Source organism: Echinops telfairi, unplaced genomic scaffold (genome assembly GCF_000313985.2).
Source record: "Echinops telfairi isolate 266 unplaced genomic scaffold, ASM31398v2 ScPeMD7_49;HRSCAF=173, whole genome shotgun sequence".
Taxonomy (NCBI): Eukaryota; Metazoa; Chordata; class Mammalia; order Afrosoricida; family Tenrecidae; genus Echinops; species Echinops telfairi.
Genome location: NW_022103947.1, coordinates 1,990,031 through 2,003,683, shown reverse-complemented (window position 1 = coordinate 2,003,683; position 13,653 = coordinate 1,990,031). Strand labels below are relative to the sequence as shown.

Genomic DNA, 13,653 nt, shown 5'->3' with positions numbered 1-13,653 from the left:
AAAAAAAAAATCCCACTTGCATTACAAACGGACTTTGGAGTGAATTTGTTCTTATACAAAGCCAAGAACCGAGGTATTACCCACATGAGAAACCACACATTATTATTGTTTTGGGTGATAAAAAATGTTTTATGTAATTTATGTTTAGATGGCATTTTTTAAACATTTTATATGTGAAGAAACAAACAAAAAATTAGGGGGATGCAGTCAGGTGAAAATATTCTTGCGTGAACTTGGATCATTTCTTTGCCTGAGCCTAAGAATGAGCACCACATGTCAACCTAAAGCATCGCTGGACTTAGGGAGTTCCATAATTCTGAAATACAGAGGAAGGGACAGTCAAGTCACAGCCAGCTGACAAAGGAACTAATGTAAGAAAGGACAATTTCGCCATTTTTTTCAAGCTAGAAACAGGAGTTTACACCCTGAGATTTTTTTTAAGTGGAAAGTTGCATGGGATGCAGCAGCTTGGAACCCCACAAGAGAAGCAAGTTTCTAAACTCAAATCTATCAAGGTCAGCTAGAGGTCTGGATGACCTATACGAAATAGCCTCCCACGATCCACAGCATTGGCGATGTCTGGATGATTCATCCCAACACGGAGCAGCAGGGGGTCTGAGGGGAGCCAGTGGGGTCTGGAGAGCCAACTCCTGTAAGATCCAGCATCTTAATCCCAGATGTTGGAGTCTTCTTCAAAATGTGAGGCAACCTGCTATGTGCTTGGAGCATAGTACATTTTTGCTCTGCTTACTCTCTTTTCATTTTGCCTGATGTAGTGGCAAACCACTCCGGAGGTGCTTACATGTTTTTCTCCCAGGAAGAAACGTCTAGTGACATCAGCTTTCAGTGAATAACAAAACCCAGGGTTATAATACATACTCCTAACATATGACAAAGTTGTAAGAAATTCACTTGTCAACAAAGACAGACATTTCATGGATCAGTGACTATGGATATTCTCCCTTTTTGTAATCTTCGCACTGATTGTAGTGATAATGCATTTAAATTGGAGATCAAGGGAGTTGGGAGTGCAGAACACAGAACTGGGAAAACCCAATGGAGACTAAAAAGTGAGAGGGAAAGAGAGGGTAGCATTTATAATTGAGCTCCCCTGTGACAATGAAAACAATTCCACAATTCCTGTGTCACTGATGTGCTGGCTGAGTAAAAACAAAGGAATAAACGTACATGCAGCAGCCAAGTGCTATGAAGTCAATAGATGTGACAAGTTTCTAACACCAAGGGTGGTTGACAACTGAGGTAAAACCGAGTTATCCTCAGAAAGCATGCACATTTCATTTGGCTCTTTCCCCCAAGCCAGGCTGCAGATAACTCCATTTGAAAGAGAAACCATTAGCACTTGATTTCCATCTCCAGGGCAGGATCCCTGCAAAATAAACCACTCTACTGTGCAAGGTTGGGGGCCAGGGACAAGTGTTATTCCCCATAACAAGAGCGATGGAATGTTCGTTCTTTCAGGACAAAAATCCTCTGCCCAGATGGAAAGTGCTTGAATAGCTATGCCCATCTCTGGTGACAGAAAAGTTCAGATTTCTTCAATGGTCTGAAAACAGTCATTTTAATTAAAGGAAATCATGAAAGCGAAACTGACTTTTACTCAATTAGTTGAGCAACTAGAATAACATTCTGAAATAATCACTACAGGATTAAAAGTAGTGGGCTGCGCCTGGGGCTGTTACCTGCCAGTTTAGCAGTTAAAAACCACCAGCGGCTCTGTGGGAGAAGGAACAGGCATTGCTTCCATAAGTAGTTACAATCATGGACACCTACATCAACCGTCTACCGGTCCCAGAGGCTCTCTGTAAGTCAGAACCAACTCGATGGCAGTGAGTTCTGTGTATTAGGATTAAAATGACTGAAATAAAAAGTCGAAGAAACATCAAATAACAACAATTGCAAGGACGGTGCCGGACCTGGCAGTGTTTTCTTCTGAGGTCTTTGTTTCCTACACAGGGCCGCTATGGCACCTAACAACACTGCATTCAACTGACAACAAGATAACCAACTCTGAATGTTTTCAGGTTGACCATATCAGACATCTACAAAATTACTATTTCTTGGGTAAGGAAAAACAAACTCTAATAGTTAAAAAAAAAAAACACCTCTTGGTAAATCTGACATTCTCAATTTCTCAGTCTTTTCTTTTACAGTTTTATTGGCATATAATTCACACATCACAATTTAATCATTCAGTCATATTAAAAAGAGTGCCATCATCACTACAATCATTTTCAGGACATTTCCTGAAATATCCTCATTATTGTTAGCTCCCCATTCCCCACCTCACCCCTGCCCCCAATTCTCCCATGCATGACCCTCGGTAGTATACCTATCCTGGATTTAATATACTGAAAATCATACATAATGCAAACAGCAAGCGAGCAAGCAAACAAAAACCCTTGAGCAATGACTAAACAAAACATAGAAAAACATCAACTGAAAATAAAGCAGAAAATATTAAAAACTGAACCAACTTGAAAATGGATCAAAAGGGAAATTAAATGATATTAATCAGTATTACATTTTAACCTAGCTCAGTAGCATTTCCAAGATAGGCTTAATTGAAGACCACATGCTAGAGGGTTTACATTTATATAATATTTGGATCAATGCCCATGATTTGATTGGAATAGGAGCAGCTGCACAGAAAAAGTCTTCGAGGTGAGAAAGATTTGTCATGCTTCACTTTGATAAGAACTGAATTTGGATAGTGTGGTTTTTGAAATGTTCATTATACCACATTAACTCACTACCAAATAGGAACTATTAGAATAGATTAACACTAGCCCCAAATGAAACTCTTCATGAAAAAAGGACAGAGTTTTAAAATATAAATCAAGAGCAGGAAAACCCAAAATGTTTCCTGTCAGGTTGAAAGAAAAAGAGGTTCTCTTGTAAGTCTGGTTCCAGTAATAACCATCCCCAAACACATCAGCCTAATTTCTTCCTCACTGCTCTGTCAACCACCTAGCCCCCTCCTCCCCTTCACTCTCCACACCCAGAATTACTTAGAGAATGACAATTAGATAGTAAAGCAAAGGTCTGCACAGTGATCTTACACACAATCCCTCTATGAAACCCTGATGATCTCTGATCTTCCAGCTTATTTTTAGTCTCAACAATTTCAGCAGCACCCACCCTACTGATGTGAGTCACACACTTACCATAAAAAGTCAACTGTCCCTTTGCTACGTTTTTCCCTCGTGAGTTTTCAGCCACACATTCATATGACCCAGCATCCTCCTGCTGAAAGTTGGGGATTTCAAGAGTCCCGTTGGACTTGTGTCTTCGGACTTTCCTTGCTATCGGCTTTCCATCTGTTCGTCGCCAGGCAATAGTTGGTACTGGGCTGTTAGCAAGAATAAAGAGCAGTGAGTGAAATAGAGAAACGCTAGTTCTTATTTAAACCGATGCGCCTCACATCTTCTTTGTAAAATATAAGGGATTACATTAGGCAATCCAAAGTGATTTGCACTGGGTTGCTAACCAGAAGGTCAGCAGTTTGAACCCACCAGCGGCTCCACCGAAGAAAGACATATTTTGTTTTCTTATTCCCATAAAGACTTATGGGACTAAATCTTGAAAATCAGGGCAGGTCCATGCTGTCCTCCAGGGTCACTGTGCATCAGAATTGACGCCATAGTAGTGAGTGACTACTTCAAATACCGAGAAATGCAGTTTTTGGGGTCTTTATGCCCTCACTTTTATTATGATTTTACCTATATCCACATTCTAGTATTATCATGTTATTAACCTTAAATCATGTAATCTATTTCCTATGCAAAATTCTCTGACTTGAAAACAGATTGTGTATGGTGTCATATTTTCTAATATGTACACTTTTGGAAATAAATATTAAAATAAAAGGTTCGTTGGCATACATTGGCCATCAGCTATTTTACATTTCCATCATTGAGATGGAAGCTTTGTCCTGCTCCAAAAATTTGGGGGAGTTCTGTGACCACCGTGACTAATGAAGTAAGGCAGAAAAATGGAGTGTTGGGTCCTCGGTGACATAAACAGTTTGCACTGCACTATTAACTGAAAGGCAGCCGGTTTGAGCCCACTGAGTGATGGTGCTGTGTTCTGCTCTGGTAAAGATCACTGCCCTATGGAACCCTTTTATATTATGTAACATGCCATCTCTAGGCGTTGGAATCAACTTGGTGGCAATGGGTTGGTTTTTCTCTTGGTTTAGCATTGTGCCAGTTTGCAAGCCCAGGTATTAAGAAGGCTTTCTACCAGAGACAGACATGTGGGAGAGAAGCCTCATAAGGCTCTCTAGTTGATAATCCCAGGGAACTGGCCTTCTAGCATGCCCAGGCACCAGAAATGCCAGTGCAATTCTTCTGGACTTTCCAGACCAACTCATCAGCTCCCTGAATATCACTGAGAGGCCTAGCCTGATGCCACCCAGAGCAGAAGAATCATCCAGTTGCAAGCCCTGTGCAAACGTCTGACGCACCGAGTTGTGAGAGACAGGGAAGCCGTGGTTGCTACATGATGCTAAATGTATTATGCAGCCATAGATAACATCATCAGTATATTGGCATACATCTTTTCAACAGCGAAAGTCTCCTTTGAGCAATAGGCAAATAATTAATAAATGGGAGAGTTAATAAACTCTAAATATCGGGGAGACCCAGCTTATGTGCTGAGACAGAGGTAAGGGTTTTCTTGCTTGCTTTCAGTATATTATTTTGGGCAATATATTCTCCTCCTTGTTGCTACATGTTTCATTGGGCAACTTATCAATTTATAGCAATCCACTACAAAGGTTGGAAACTGGAAGCCCACCCAACTTGATTTAGGAAAACTCTACTTAAAATATTCAGATAAATGAGGAAGCAATCTATGAGGGTCTTTGTGTACTCTCAAGGCATCTGCGGTCCTACAGCCATGACATTTAGCACATCTGAAAGTGTAAGGAGGGTATCATTCAGTCTACAAATCAATGGCTCACTTAGGTAACCTCTACTTTTAAGATCACAGCTTCCTAGCAGGAGATATAATTATTTACTTTTTTTTCCCCACAAAAACACACACACAGAGAAGTAATTAGACTAAAGACTTGATAATCTTCTCAGGAAAACTTGAGATAGTATTTAAAATATTAAAGTCATCAAGTATGCAGTAGTTGTTTTAAAAGAATTTAAATTCCCTAGACACTCAAAATGAAAAAAAAAGAGGGGGTAGGCCCATCAAAAGTTCATTGTGGGTGTCTTTACATTTGATGAGACATACACTTCTCTACATATGTGCCTTTAAAAATAACTGTAGCTGAGACATAGCCGGTCTGCTCTGAAGTGGGAGATGATGCTGTGTTTCAGCAGCTGGATGAGCACACCCAAATATTTCTGTGTAGATGAAGGAGCCCAATTTAGGCTTTTTGTTTTTATTCTAGTGCCATTCAAGCAGTGTGAATGGAGTTTAATTCATAGCCCCCTTTGAGTGTGAACAACGCCTTTTCTCCTGAAAATTTCAAGGTGTCACCTTGCAGAGTTTCCTAAACCAGGACTCAAGTTACCCGCTCTCACCTTTTCCCTGGCCACTTTCTCCAAGAGGCAGATTAGATTTTCCTTTTTGAGTTACATGCTTTGTGAAAAACCACTTTTCGTGACCAAGTCCGCATAAACCTTGTTCAGTTGAGGCATTAAGCAATGCCAATGTCATTTTAAACTCTCAAGTGACGAGTTTGACCTACAAAGCCTTTTTTAACATTGTGTTCAATCAATGGTCTCCATTAAAGAAACACAGTTTGATTTGGGTAGAAATCTTTCCTTGATTAAAATGATGTATTATTTTAATCATAATAAATATCTTATTATCAATAATACATTTAACAGCTAACAATGAGAACCATTTATTATTAATGGGTTTTGTGAATTTTAAAATGTAATGTTTTTCTCCTCACAAAAGCAAAAAATAAATAATATAAAATGGGAAAAACAGAATTGCAAAAATGAGAACGTTCCCACATTGTGAAGATTGTAGCCAATGTCACTGAACAACTTGTGTAGAAATTGTTGAAATTCAACTACTGTTTAAACCTTTATTGGAGAGACAACACAATATTATTAAAAATTGTCAAAGGGGAGGAAAAGATCAGAAACATTAAAAAACATCTAAATAAATATATAAAGTATCTAGTCCAGCCATCCAGAAATAATTAGTAAAAAATTATAGTACTTTCTTTCTAGTAGGATTTTTTTTACAGTGTACAGATACATGTGTGTCCAGATAAACAAGATGTATGCTTATATACAGATAAACAAATTATTCACAGTTTCCAACCAAAAAACTATAACCATTGCCATTGAGCCAAGACCAACGCGTAGTGACTCTGTATAGGGCTGCTGAGACGAGAAATCTGTATGGGAGCAAACAGCCTCATGCTTTTCCTATAGAGGAGCTTGTGGGTTTGAAATGACTATTTTTAAAAAAATCATTTTATTAGGGGCTCATACAACTCTTATCACAATCCATACATACATCAATTATGTAAAGCACATTTGTACATTCATTGTCCTCACCATTCTCAAAACACTGCTTTCCACTTAAGCCCCTGGTATCAGGTCCTCATTTTTTCCCCTTCCCTCCCCGCTCCTCCCTCCCTCATGAGCCCTTAATCATTTATAAATTATTATTTTGTCACATCTTGCCCTCTCAAACATCTCCCTTCACCCACTTTTCTGTTTTCCGTCCCCCAGGGAGGCGGTCACATGTAGATCCTTGTAATCAGTTCCCCCTTTCCAACCCACCCTCCCTCCGCCCTCCCAGTATCGCCACTCACACCACTAATCCTGAAGGGATCATCCACCCTGGATTCCCTGTGTTTCCAGTTCCTATCTGTACCAGTGTACAGCCTCTGGTCTAGCCAGACTTGCAAGGTATAATTCGGATCATGATAGTGGGGAGGGGGAGGAAGCATTTAGGAACTAGAGGAAATGACTATTTTGTACTTAACAATGTAACATTTATCCCACAGCACTACCACCACTCTGCCATTTCAATCCTAACTCATGGCAGGAGCCCCATATGTGTAAGAGTAGGCTTCTGAGAGGCTGAATGTTCAGAAGTAGATCACAGGAATTTGTTCTGAGTTGCCTACAGGTAGACTTTAACCTATCACTTTTCAGTTATCTGATGAACGCACACATCATTTGTACCACCCAGGGATGTCACACACACACACGCACACACACAGACACATATACACACAGATAAAAATCTTCACCTGTGACAAAAATGGTTAAGTGTCTGACTACGAGCCAAAAGATTGGTTGTTGAAACCTGCCGAGGAGCCCTCAACAGATAGGAGCAATCATTCGCTTCTGCAAGGGTGCAGCCTTGCAAACCTTGCGAAGCAGTTTCTTCATCAGTCCTCTCAATTTAATGCAACTCACAACATTGCTGTCCATACATTAAATTAGAAAATATCGTACTGACTTGGTAAAGTGCTTTTATTTTTTTAGCAATATATCATGGTAATTTCTTATGTCTTACATGTTGCTTTTTAGAACTTGACTTTTAAGGATTGTACAGTGCTTAGTCCTGAACTGATATCACGATCTCTTTAATGTGGCTACATATGTTTTTGAAATATAAAAATATTACTATTGTGTTGTTCTGCATCAAAGTAAAGATAGCTTATGTTGCCATGGTTTGAAAACATGGGAACCAATATAAGCCTTTTATTACACCTAAAAAACCAGAATGAACAAAAGGAAAATCTTTCATTTATGGTTGCTGCAAAACACAAAAAGTATAAGAGATTAGATTACTTACTGTTACAAGGGTAAGCTAAGAATCATTCTTCTTGCCCCAGGCACATTCAGACACAGGAGAATATATGGACTTAGGACAGGTCATCCTGATGTGTTGAACTCTGGTGGTGTAGTGGTGGTGAGCTGGACTGCAATCCTCATGGTCAGTAGTTCGAAAACACCAGTAGCTCAGCGGGACAAAGACTGGGTTTTCTACTCCCGTGAACAGTTACAGTCTCACTGTGAGTCAGCATGGACTCGATGGCAGTGAGTCTGAAGTTTGGGTCATTGTTTATAAGGTGGTGCAGGAGCAGGTGGGGGCACTCATCTAGTGGGTGGGTTTATAAGAGTTGTGGGTGTGGCTGAGCTGTGTGGGCATGATTACCATCTCCTGAATGCTGAGGCAAAGAAAAATAAAATACACAAAAGAAAATCGAAGAACACCTTCTGTCTCACAACACACTCACCAAAACAAATGTAAAAATAATAAAAACAAACAAAGCAAAAATCAAGAGAGGGGAAGCATCCAAACAATGACAAGAAGAAATAACAATTAAAAATAAGGGAAAAGAAAAGTCCAAGAAAGAAAAAGATAAAAGAGGAAGAAAGTAAAACAAAAGAAAAATGAGGGCTAGAGAGTAAAATAAAGTAAAAGAGGGAAGAAAAAAGAATAGAAGTAGAAGAAAAGAAAGAAAAAAGGGGGGGAAAAGGAAGCCAGAACACACACACACACACACATACACACACACACACACACACACACACACACACACACACTCACACAGCGCGCGCGAAACCCAACCCAAACTCATTCCACAAATTTGATTCTGAGTTGTAGAGACTCCACAGGGCCAAGAAGACCTGCTGCAAGGTTATAGCGCAATGCTCAGCCCATTTTAACACCAGGGCTCCTTAAAACAAGAGAAAGGAAAGGAAATATAAGACAAGAGAACCCTAGAGATGGCAGGGCACAGAATGAGCAAAACTAGGGGCAGGGGAAGCTAAGAAGTTGTCCGGGACAAGAAACCTGTTATGGGTTGGTGCTGTCTACCGGCTCAGGAGGTCTCGGCGGCTGGGATGCTCGGTCCTAGAGGAAGTTCCTACTGGCCCATCTGGATGCCGGCCACTGGTGTGGTGGCATTTAGACGGATTGCCTGTATTTTTGTTGAATTTCTTTCTAGATTGTTCTGTGCTTCCTGAAAAGTGGAATTGTGCACGTGTGTATTTCTGTTTTCAATTCTATTATCATCTTTAACTTTAAATTTAAAATAAAAATTCTTAAAAAAAAAAAAAAGTACTTCATCTTAGTTAGTATGTCTGCCTTGAGCATTGTGGCACTGTGCTATTTTAAGAACTATATATATGGGATCAAATAGCAACTAGAGCTGTTCGATAAGGAACTGAAGGGGTAGAGATCACATTAACAAAGAAGGAACAACTCAACAAAGGAGGGTGAAAATGGTTGCACAGTTCAAGGAATATAATTAATACCCCTGAACTGTAAATGTAAAATTTATCGAATTGGTACATGTTCTGTTGTGTTTACTCTCAGAACAACGAAACAATTACATTTTTTCCAAAAATTCATACACAATCTAAACATACTTATTTTAAATGATTGTTTATGTTATTTATGTCAACCCTTTCTGCTGGTTACTGTCAAATAAAATGCCCCAATCAATGTGCATTTTATCTTCTTATGCACTCCAATAGATTCTCTATGAAAAAATATTTACTCCCAACTAGATTTATCTAAGGTTGATCCACCCACAGAATAATAAAGTTGGGGCAATGTTTGGGTGACTGGAAAATCCAGACTCCTGTAGACTAGATTAGGTTTTCCCTACCTCTCACTGAAGCACAAGAAAATCTAAAGTGGGGGAGAACAGACAAAAGTTTTAAAAAGAAATTCAAGCAAAGTTCTATGCATCACCTGTAAACGTGGGGCAAAATTGAAGCCCATAGTTTTCCAAATACTTTGACTGAACCTCAAACGAAGGCTATTGTTTTTTGTCATTTTGGGTTAGACTGCGTACCTATTCCAGGTCATAGTAATAGAAGAAAATGCCTTTTCACAATTGCCCATTCTTCTCTGCTTTGTGGCCATGTCAGTTGTGGCAGGCTAATCCTCCTACGGCAATCACGGCCCTCTCGCTTTGTGAGAGGGCAGAGACAAAGATGCACACACGGAATTTCAAAAAGAACGACTGGACTTGTTTTTCCATCACCGCTGAATGAGCATTGTGTACCATGCAAAGAAAATTCTACACCTGCCCAAGCTGGAGGGGGGTGGGGGAAGGGGGAGGAGGAGAAGGAAAGCAGAACTTACTTTCCCAAGGCAAAGCATTCCAGCCTCACTGTCGCTCCTTTGGCAGTCGGCACCGTCTCTGGGAATTGCACTTCTATTTTTGGCTCATATTCGCCCATCACCCCTGTGAATAAACAAAAGGCTAAGTCTTGGAGACTCTTTTCAACCACACACAAGTGTTTTTCTGTTCATGGAGGATGCTCCTATACATCATTATGTGCACAATTAATTTGTAATTAAAACAAGCCCCTATCTCTGGCAGCCATGAATTGTGGCTCTTCTCCCAGTTACTGCTAGAGGAAAATTTGTATCACAGATTCACACCATCTGCCGAGAATTAAATTCTCCATACCTACAAGCTCACGTCTGAAGCATTATGTTTTCAGGTGCTCTTTGGGGGTAGTGGGAAGATGCAGTCCTCATCACAAAAAGAATCAAGTGAATTATCTTTCTGGAACCTCAATTGAGAAATACTGAAAATACTTAAAATTAATTTTTAAAAATATTTGCTTTGGCATGTGTATCTAAGGGAAAAAGATATCTGAAAATTAAATTTGTGGCCATAGCTTTCACTTTGTCTTTCACTTCCAAGGTCAGTGTGAATTAATCAAATGTTCAAGGTAGAATCCAGTACCTATATTTCTATATTTGTTTCAATGTAGCCACTGTAGTGCCCTCGGTGTGCCATCATTGATCCTGTTTCCTCCGTCTTTCATGTTTCCATTCTTCCTTCTTTTCTAACCTCTGTACTTTGTGCTGGCATGAATGCTGCTCTTTTATCTTACATGCATGATCATTCTAACATGGGGGTGAGTTCATTGTCAGAGTCGCTGTCCAACCAGTAGGCATGGTGTTGTTTATGCTTTTGGGTTGTCCCCCCATATTTTTCTCCCACACTACCCAGAATATTCTAATGAGATCCCTTTCAGAGTGGTTGGTAGTGGTGAACTTTTACCTGCTTAGTTTTTCCAGTCGCAGGCCTGCAGAAACGTATCAATACATTCATGACACCATATCTTACCATCCTAATTGTTTTTTTTGTTTTTTTGTTTTGTTTTTTTTAACATTTTATTAGGGGCTCATACAACTGTTATCCCAATCCATACACACATCTTCTTCAATTTGTGGTTACTTTTCCACTCTCTTGAATTCATCTGTGCTACTGTCAGTTTAGAATGATCAAGTATACTAAAAATCAATAGGATGCTCCCAATCATCTCTCTTTAGGCTCCCTATAGGCACAGGAAAGAGGCCAAGGGTTCTGAAAGCTGTTGTTGTTGTTAGGTGTCATTGAAGTGGTTCCCATTCATGGAAACCCGATGTACAACAGGACAAAACACAGTATTCCGCCTCCATCCTCACAACCGTTCCTAAGTTTGAGACTGTTGTGGCAGACTGGATGGACTGATCTCAGTGAAGGTCTTCCTCAATTTGACGGTCCCTCTGGCTTACCAACCATGATGTGCCTTTTCAAAGACTGGTTTCTCCTGATACACGTTCAAAGTACGTGAGATGAAGAGGTCCCGAATACAAAGTTTAAACTAAGGGATGGATGGGGACATCTGCCTTAACAAAGAGAACCAAGTTGCACAGAAGGCGACCCTACTCTTCTGTGGTTTCAGGGTTTGAGAAACAGCAGGGAGGGCCTCAACCTGGGGGGCCAAAAAAAATCCATGTCTCAGTAATGCATGTTTGTTATGAGGTATATTCAAAGACACCCCCCAAAACCCATTGGATCACATGGTGTATTGAGTCTGGAAGAGACCCCTGAAATAGTTTATTTGAACATTATTAATCTTAGATTTAATAAGATTGTATGCTTTTCTACAGAGGGACTCCATAGCTAGTATGATGGTAAACATGCAAACTTGGCTGGGCTATGGTGTTCAGCTGTTTGTTCAAAGAGATGAATCACACACTAGTTTAGGTGCTATAATAATCACCTGTGATTAAATTAATAGACCTATGTAAAGCAGATTACCTTCCATAATGTGTGTTGGGCTTTTCATACCTTGGAAATTTTTAAAGCAAAACTGGAAACTTTTGGAGGGAAGATTTTGCTCCCAGACTTATATATAGATATCCTTCTAGAATTCCTTTGTCCTATCATCTGATTAATTTTTGGACATAAAACTACTACTGCGAATTTCAGTCTATTGGCAGGCCCATGGATTTTACCAATCCTAATTTTTTTTTAATCCTAAAAATTTTATGAGCAAATTCCTCAAAAATCTCTCTCTATATATTTATATGATAAATGCTATTCACAAGGTTTTCACTAGCCATTATTTCAGAAGAGATACTTCTACCTAGTCTCTCTTAGACTGGAAGAAATGTGAGCACCTTGGGTGTTCCTACTGGACCTTGAAATACTGCTGGTAGAGCTTCTAGTATAACAGCAACACAAGTCACCACAGTGCATCAAAGTGAAGAAGACCAAAGTTCAAAGAAGAATGGATGCACTAGAATTATCATGTTGGTGAAGTATATTCATATACCATACACTGCTAGAGGAACAAACGAAGAAGAACAAACAAACAAATGAAGAAGTACAGCTAGAATTCTTCTTCTAAGCAAAGATGCCGACTCTTCATCTCATGTACTTGGATATGCTATCAAGATGGACTTGATCCTTGCTTCATAAAATAGAAAGTGAATGAAAAGAAGACCCTCAATTAAATAAATTGACAATGGGCTATAATAATGGGTTCAAATATGGAAATGATTGTTAGGATGGTGCAGGATTGGAGTGTTTCATTCTGTTGCACATAGGTTTGAGCTGGTTTTCAACGAGTCAGGACTAACGTGATGGCAGCTAGCAACACACACACACACACACACACACACACACACGATCACAGAGTTTATATTGCTTGGATCCACAATCAATGCTAATGGAAGCAGCAGTGAAGAGATCAAACAACACAGCGCATTGGGTAAATCTGCTGCACAAGACCTCTTTCAAGTGTTAAAAAGCAAGCATGTGACTTTAAAGACTAAGGTGCACATTGTATTTTCAGTTTTCTCATATGCATGTGAAAGTTGGACATTGAATAATGAAGACAGAAGAATCAATGTATTTGAATTATGATGCTCCCAAAGAATATTCATGGACTGCCAAAGGAAAAAACAAATTTGTCTTGGAAGATGTATAGCTAGAATGCTCCTTAGAAGTAAGGGTGCAGGCCAGCCCCAATACCAAATACATGGACAGCTGTCTGTCCTCCCAGAAGAATTTACTTGAGAGGACAGCACTGAAGCTACAGCTCAAGGAGAGGGACATGTTTAATCAGAGCACATGGGAACAAATGAAGGTGGAGGAAGAGAGAGTGTAGCACATCCTGGCCCACCAAACCTTGAGGACGATATCCCTGCTCAGAGCAGTCAATGCACAGAGAGGACCATATGGCCGGCCCCACTAGGAGACACAACATCCCTCACTGACCCATATCCTACATCCCTCACTGACCCATATCCTACAGGGGACAACACTGGAGACACAGTGTGGGAATTGCATACCGTCTGACCCCACCACACCAAGGCAAAACACTAAGGGTG

At 39.9% G+C, this 13,653-nt stretch overlaps 1 protein-coding gene across 1 annotated transcript in view; it reads right to left on the bottom strand.

The window, feature by feature from the left end:
* Positions 1-13,653, bottom strand: part of CNTN4 (contactin 4) — a 1,263,733-nt gene that overhangs the window by 261,467 nt on the left and 988,613 nt on the right. Inside the window, exons 10-11 of the mRNA XM_045290662.1 lie at positions 10,117-10,219; positions 3,186-3,370 (exon numbers count right to left, since the gene is read on the bottom strand). Of these exons, the coding sequence (XP_045146597.1) occupies positions 3,186-3,370; positions 10,117-10,219 (288 nt within the window). The remainder of the gene's footprint in view (positions 1-3,185; positions 3,371-10,116; positions 10,220-13,653) is intronic.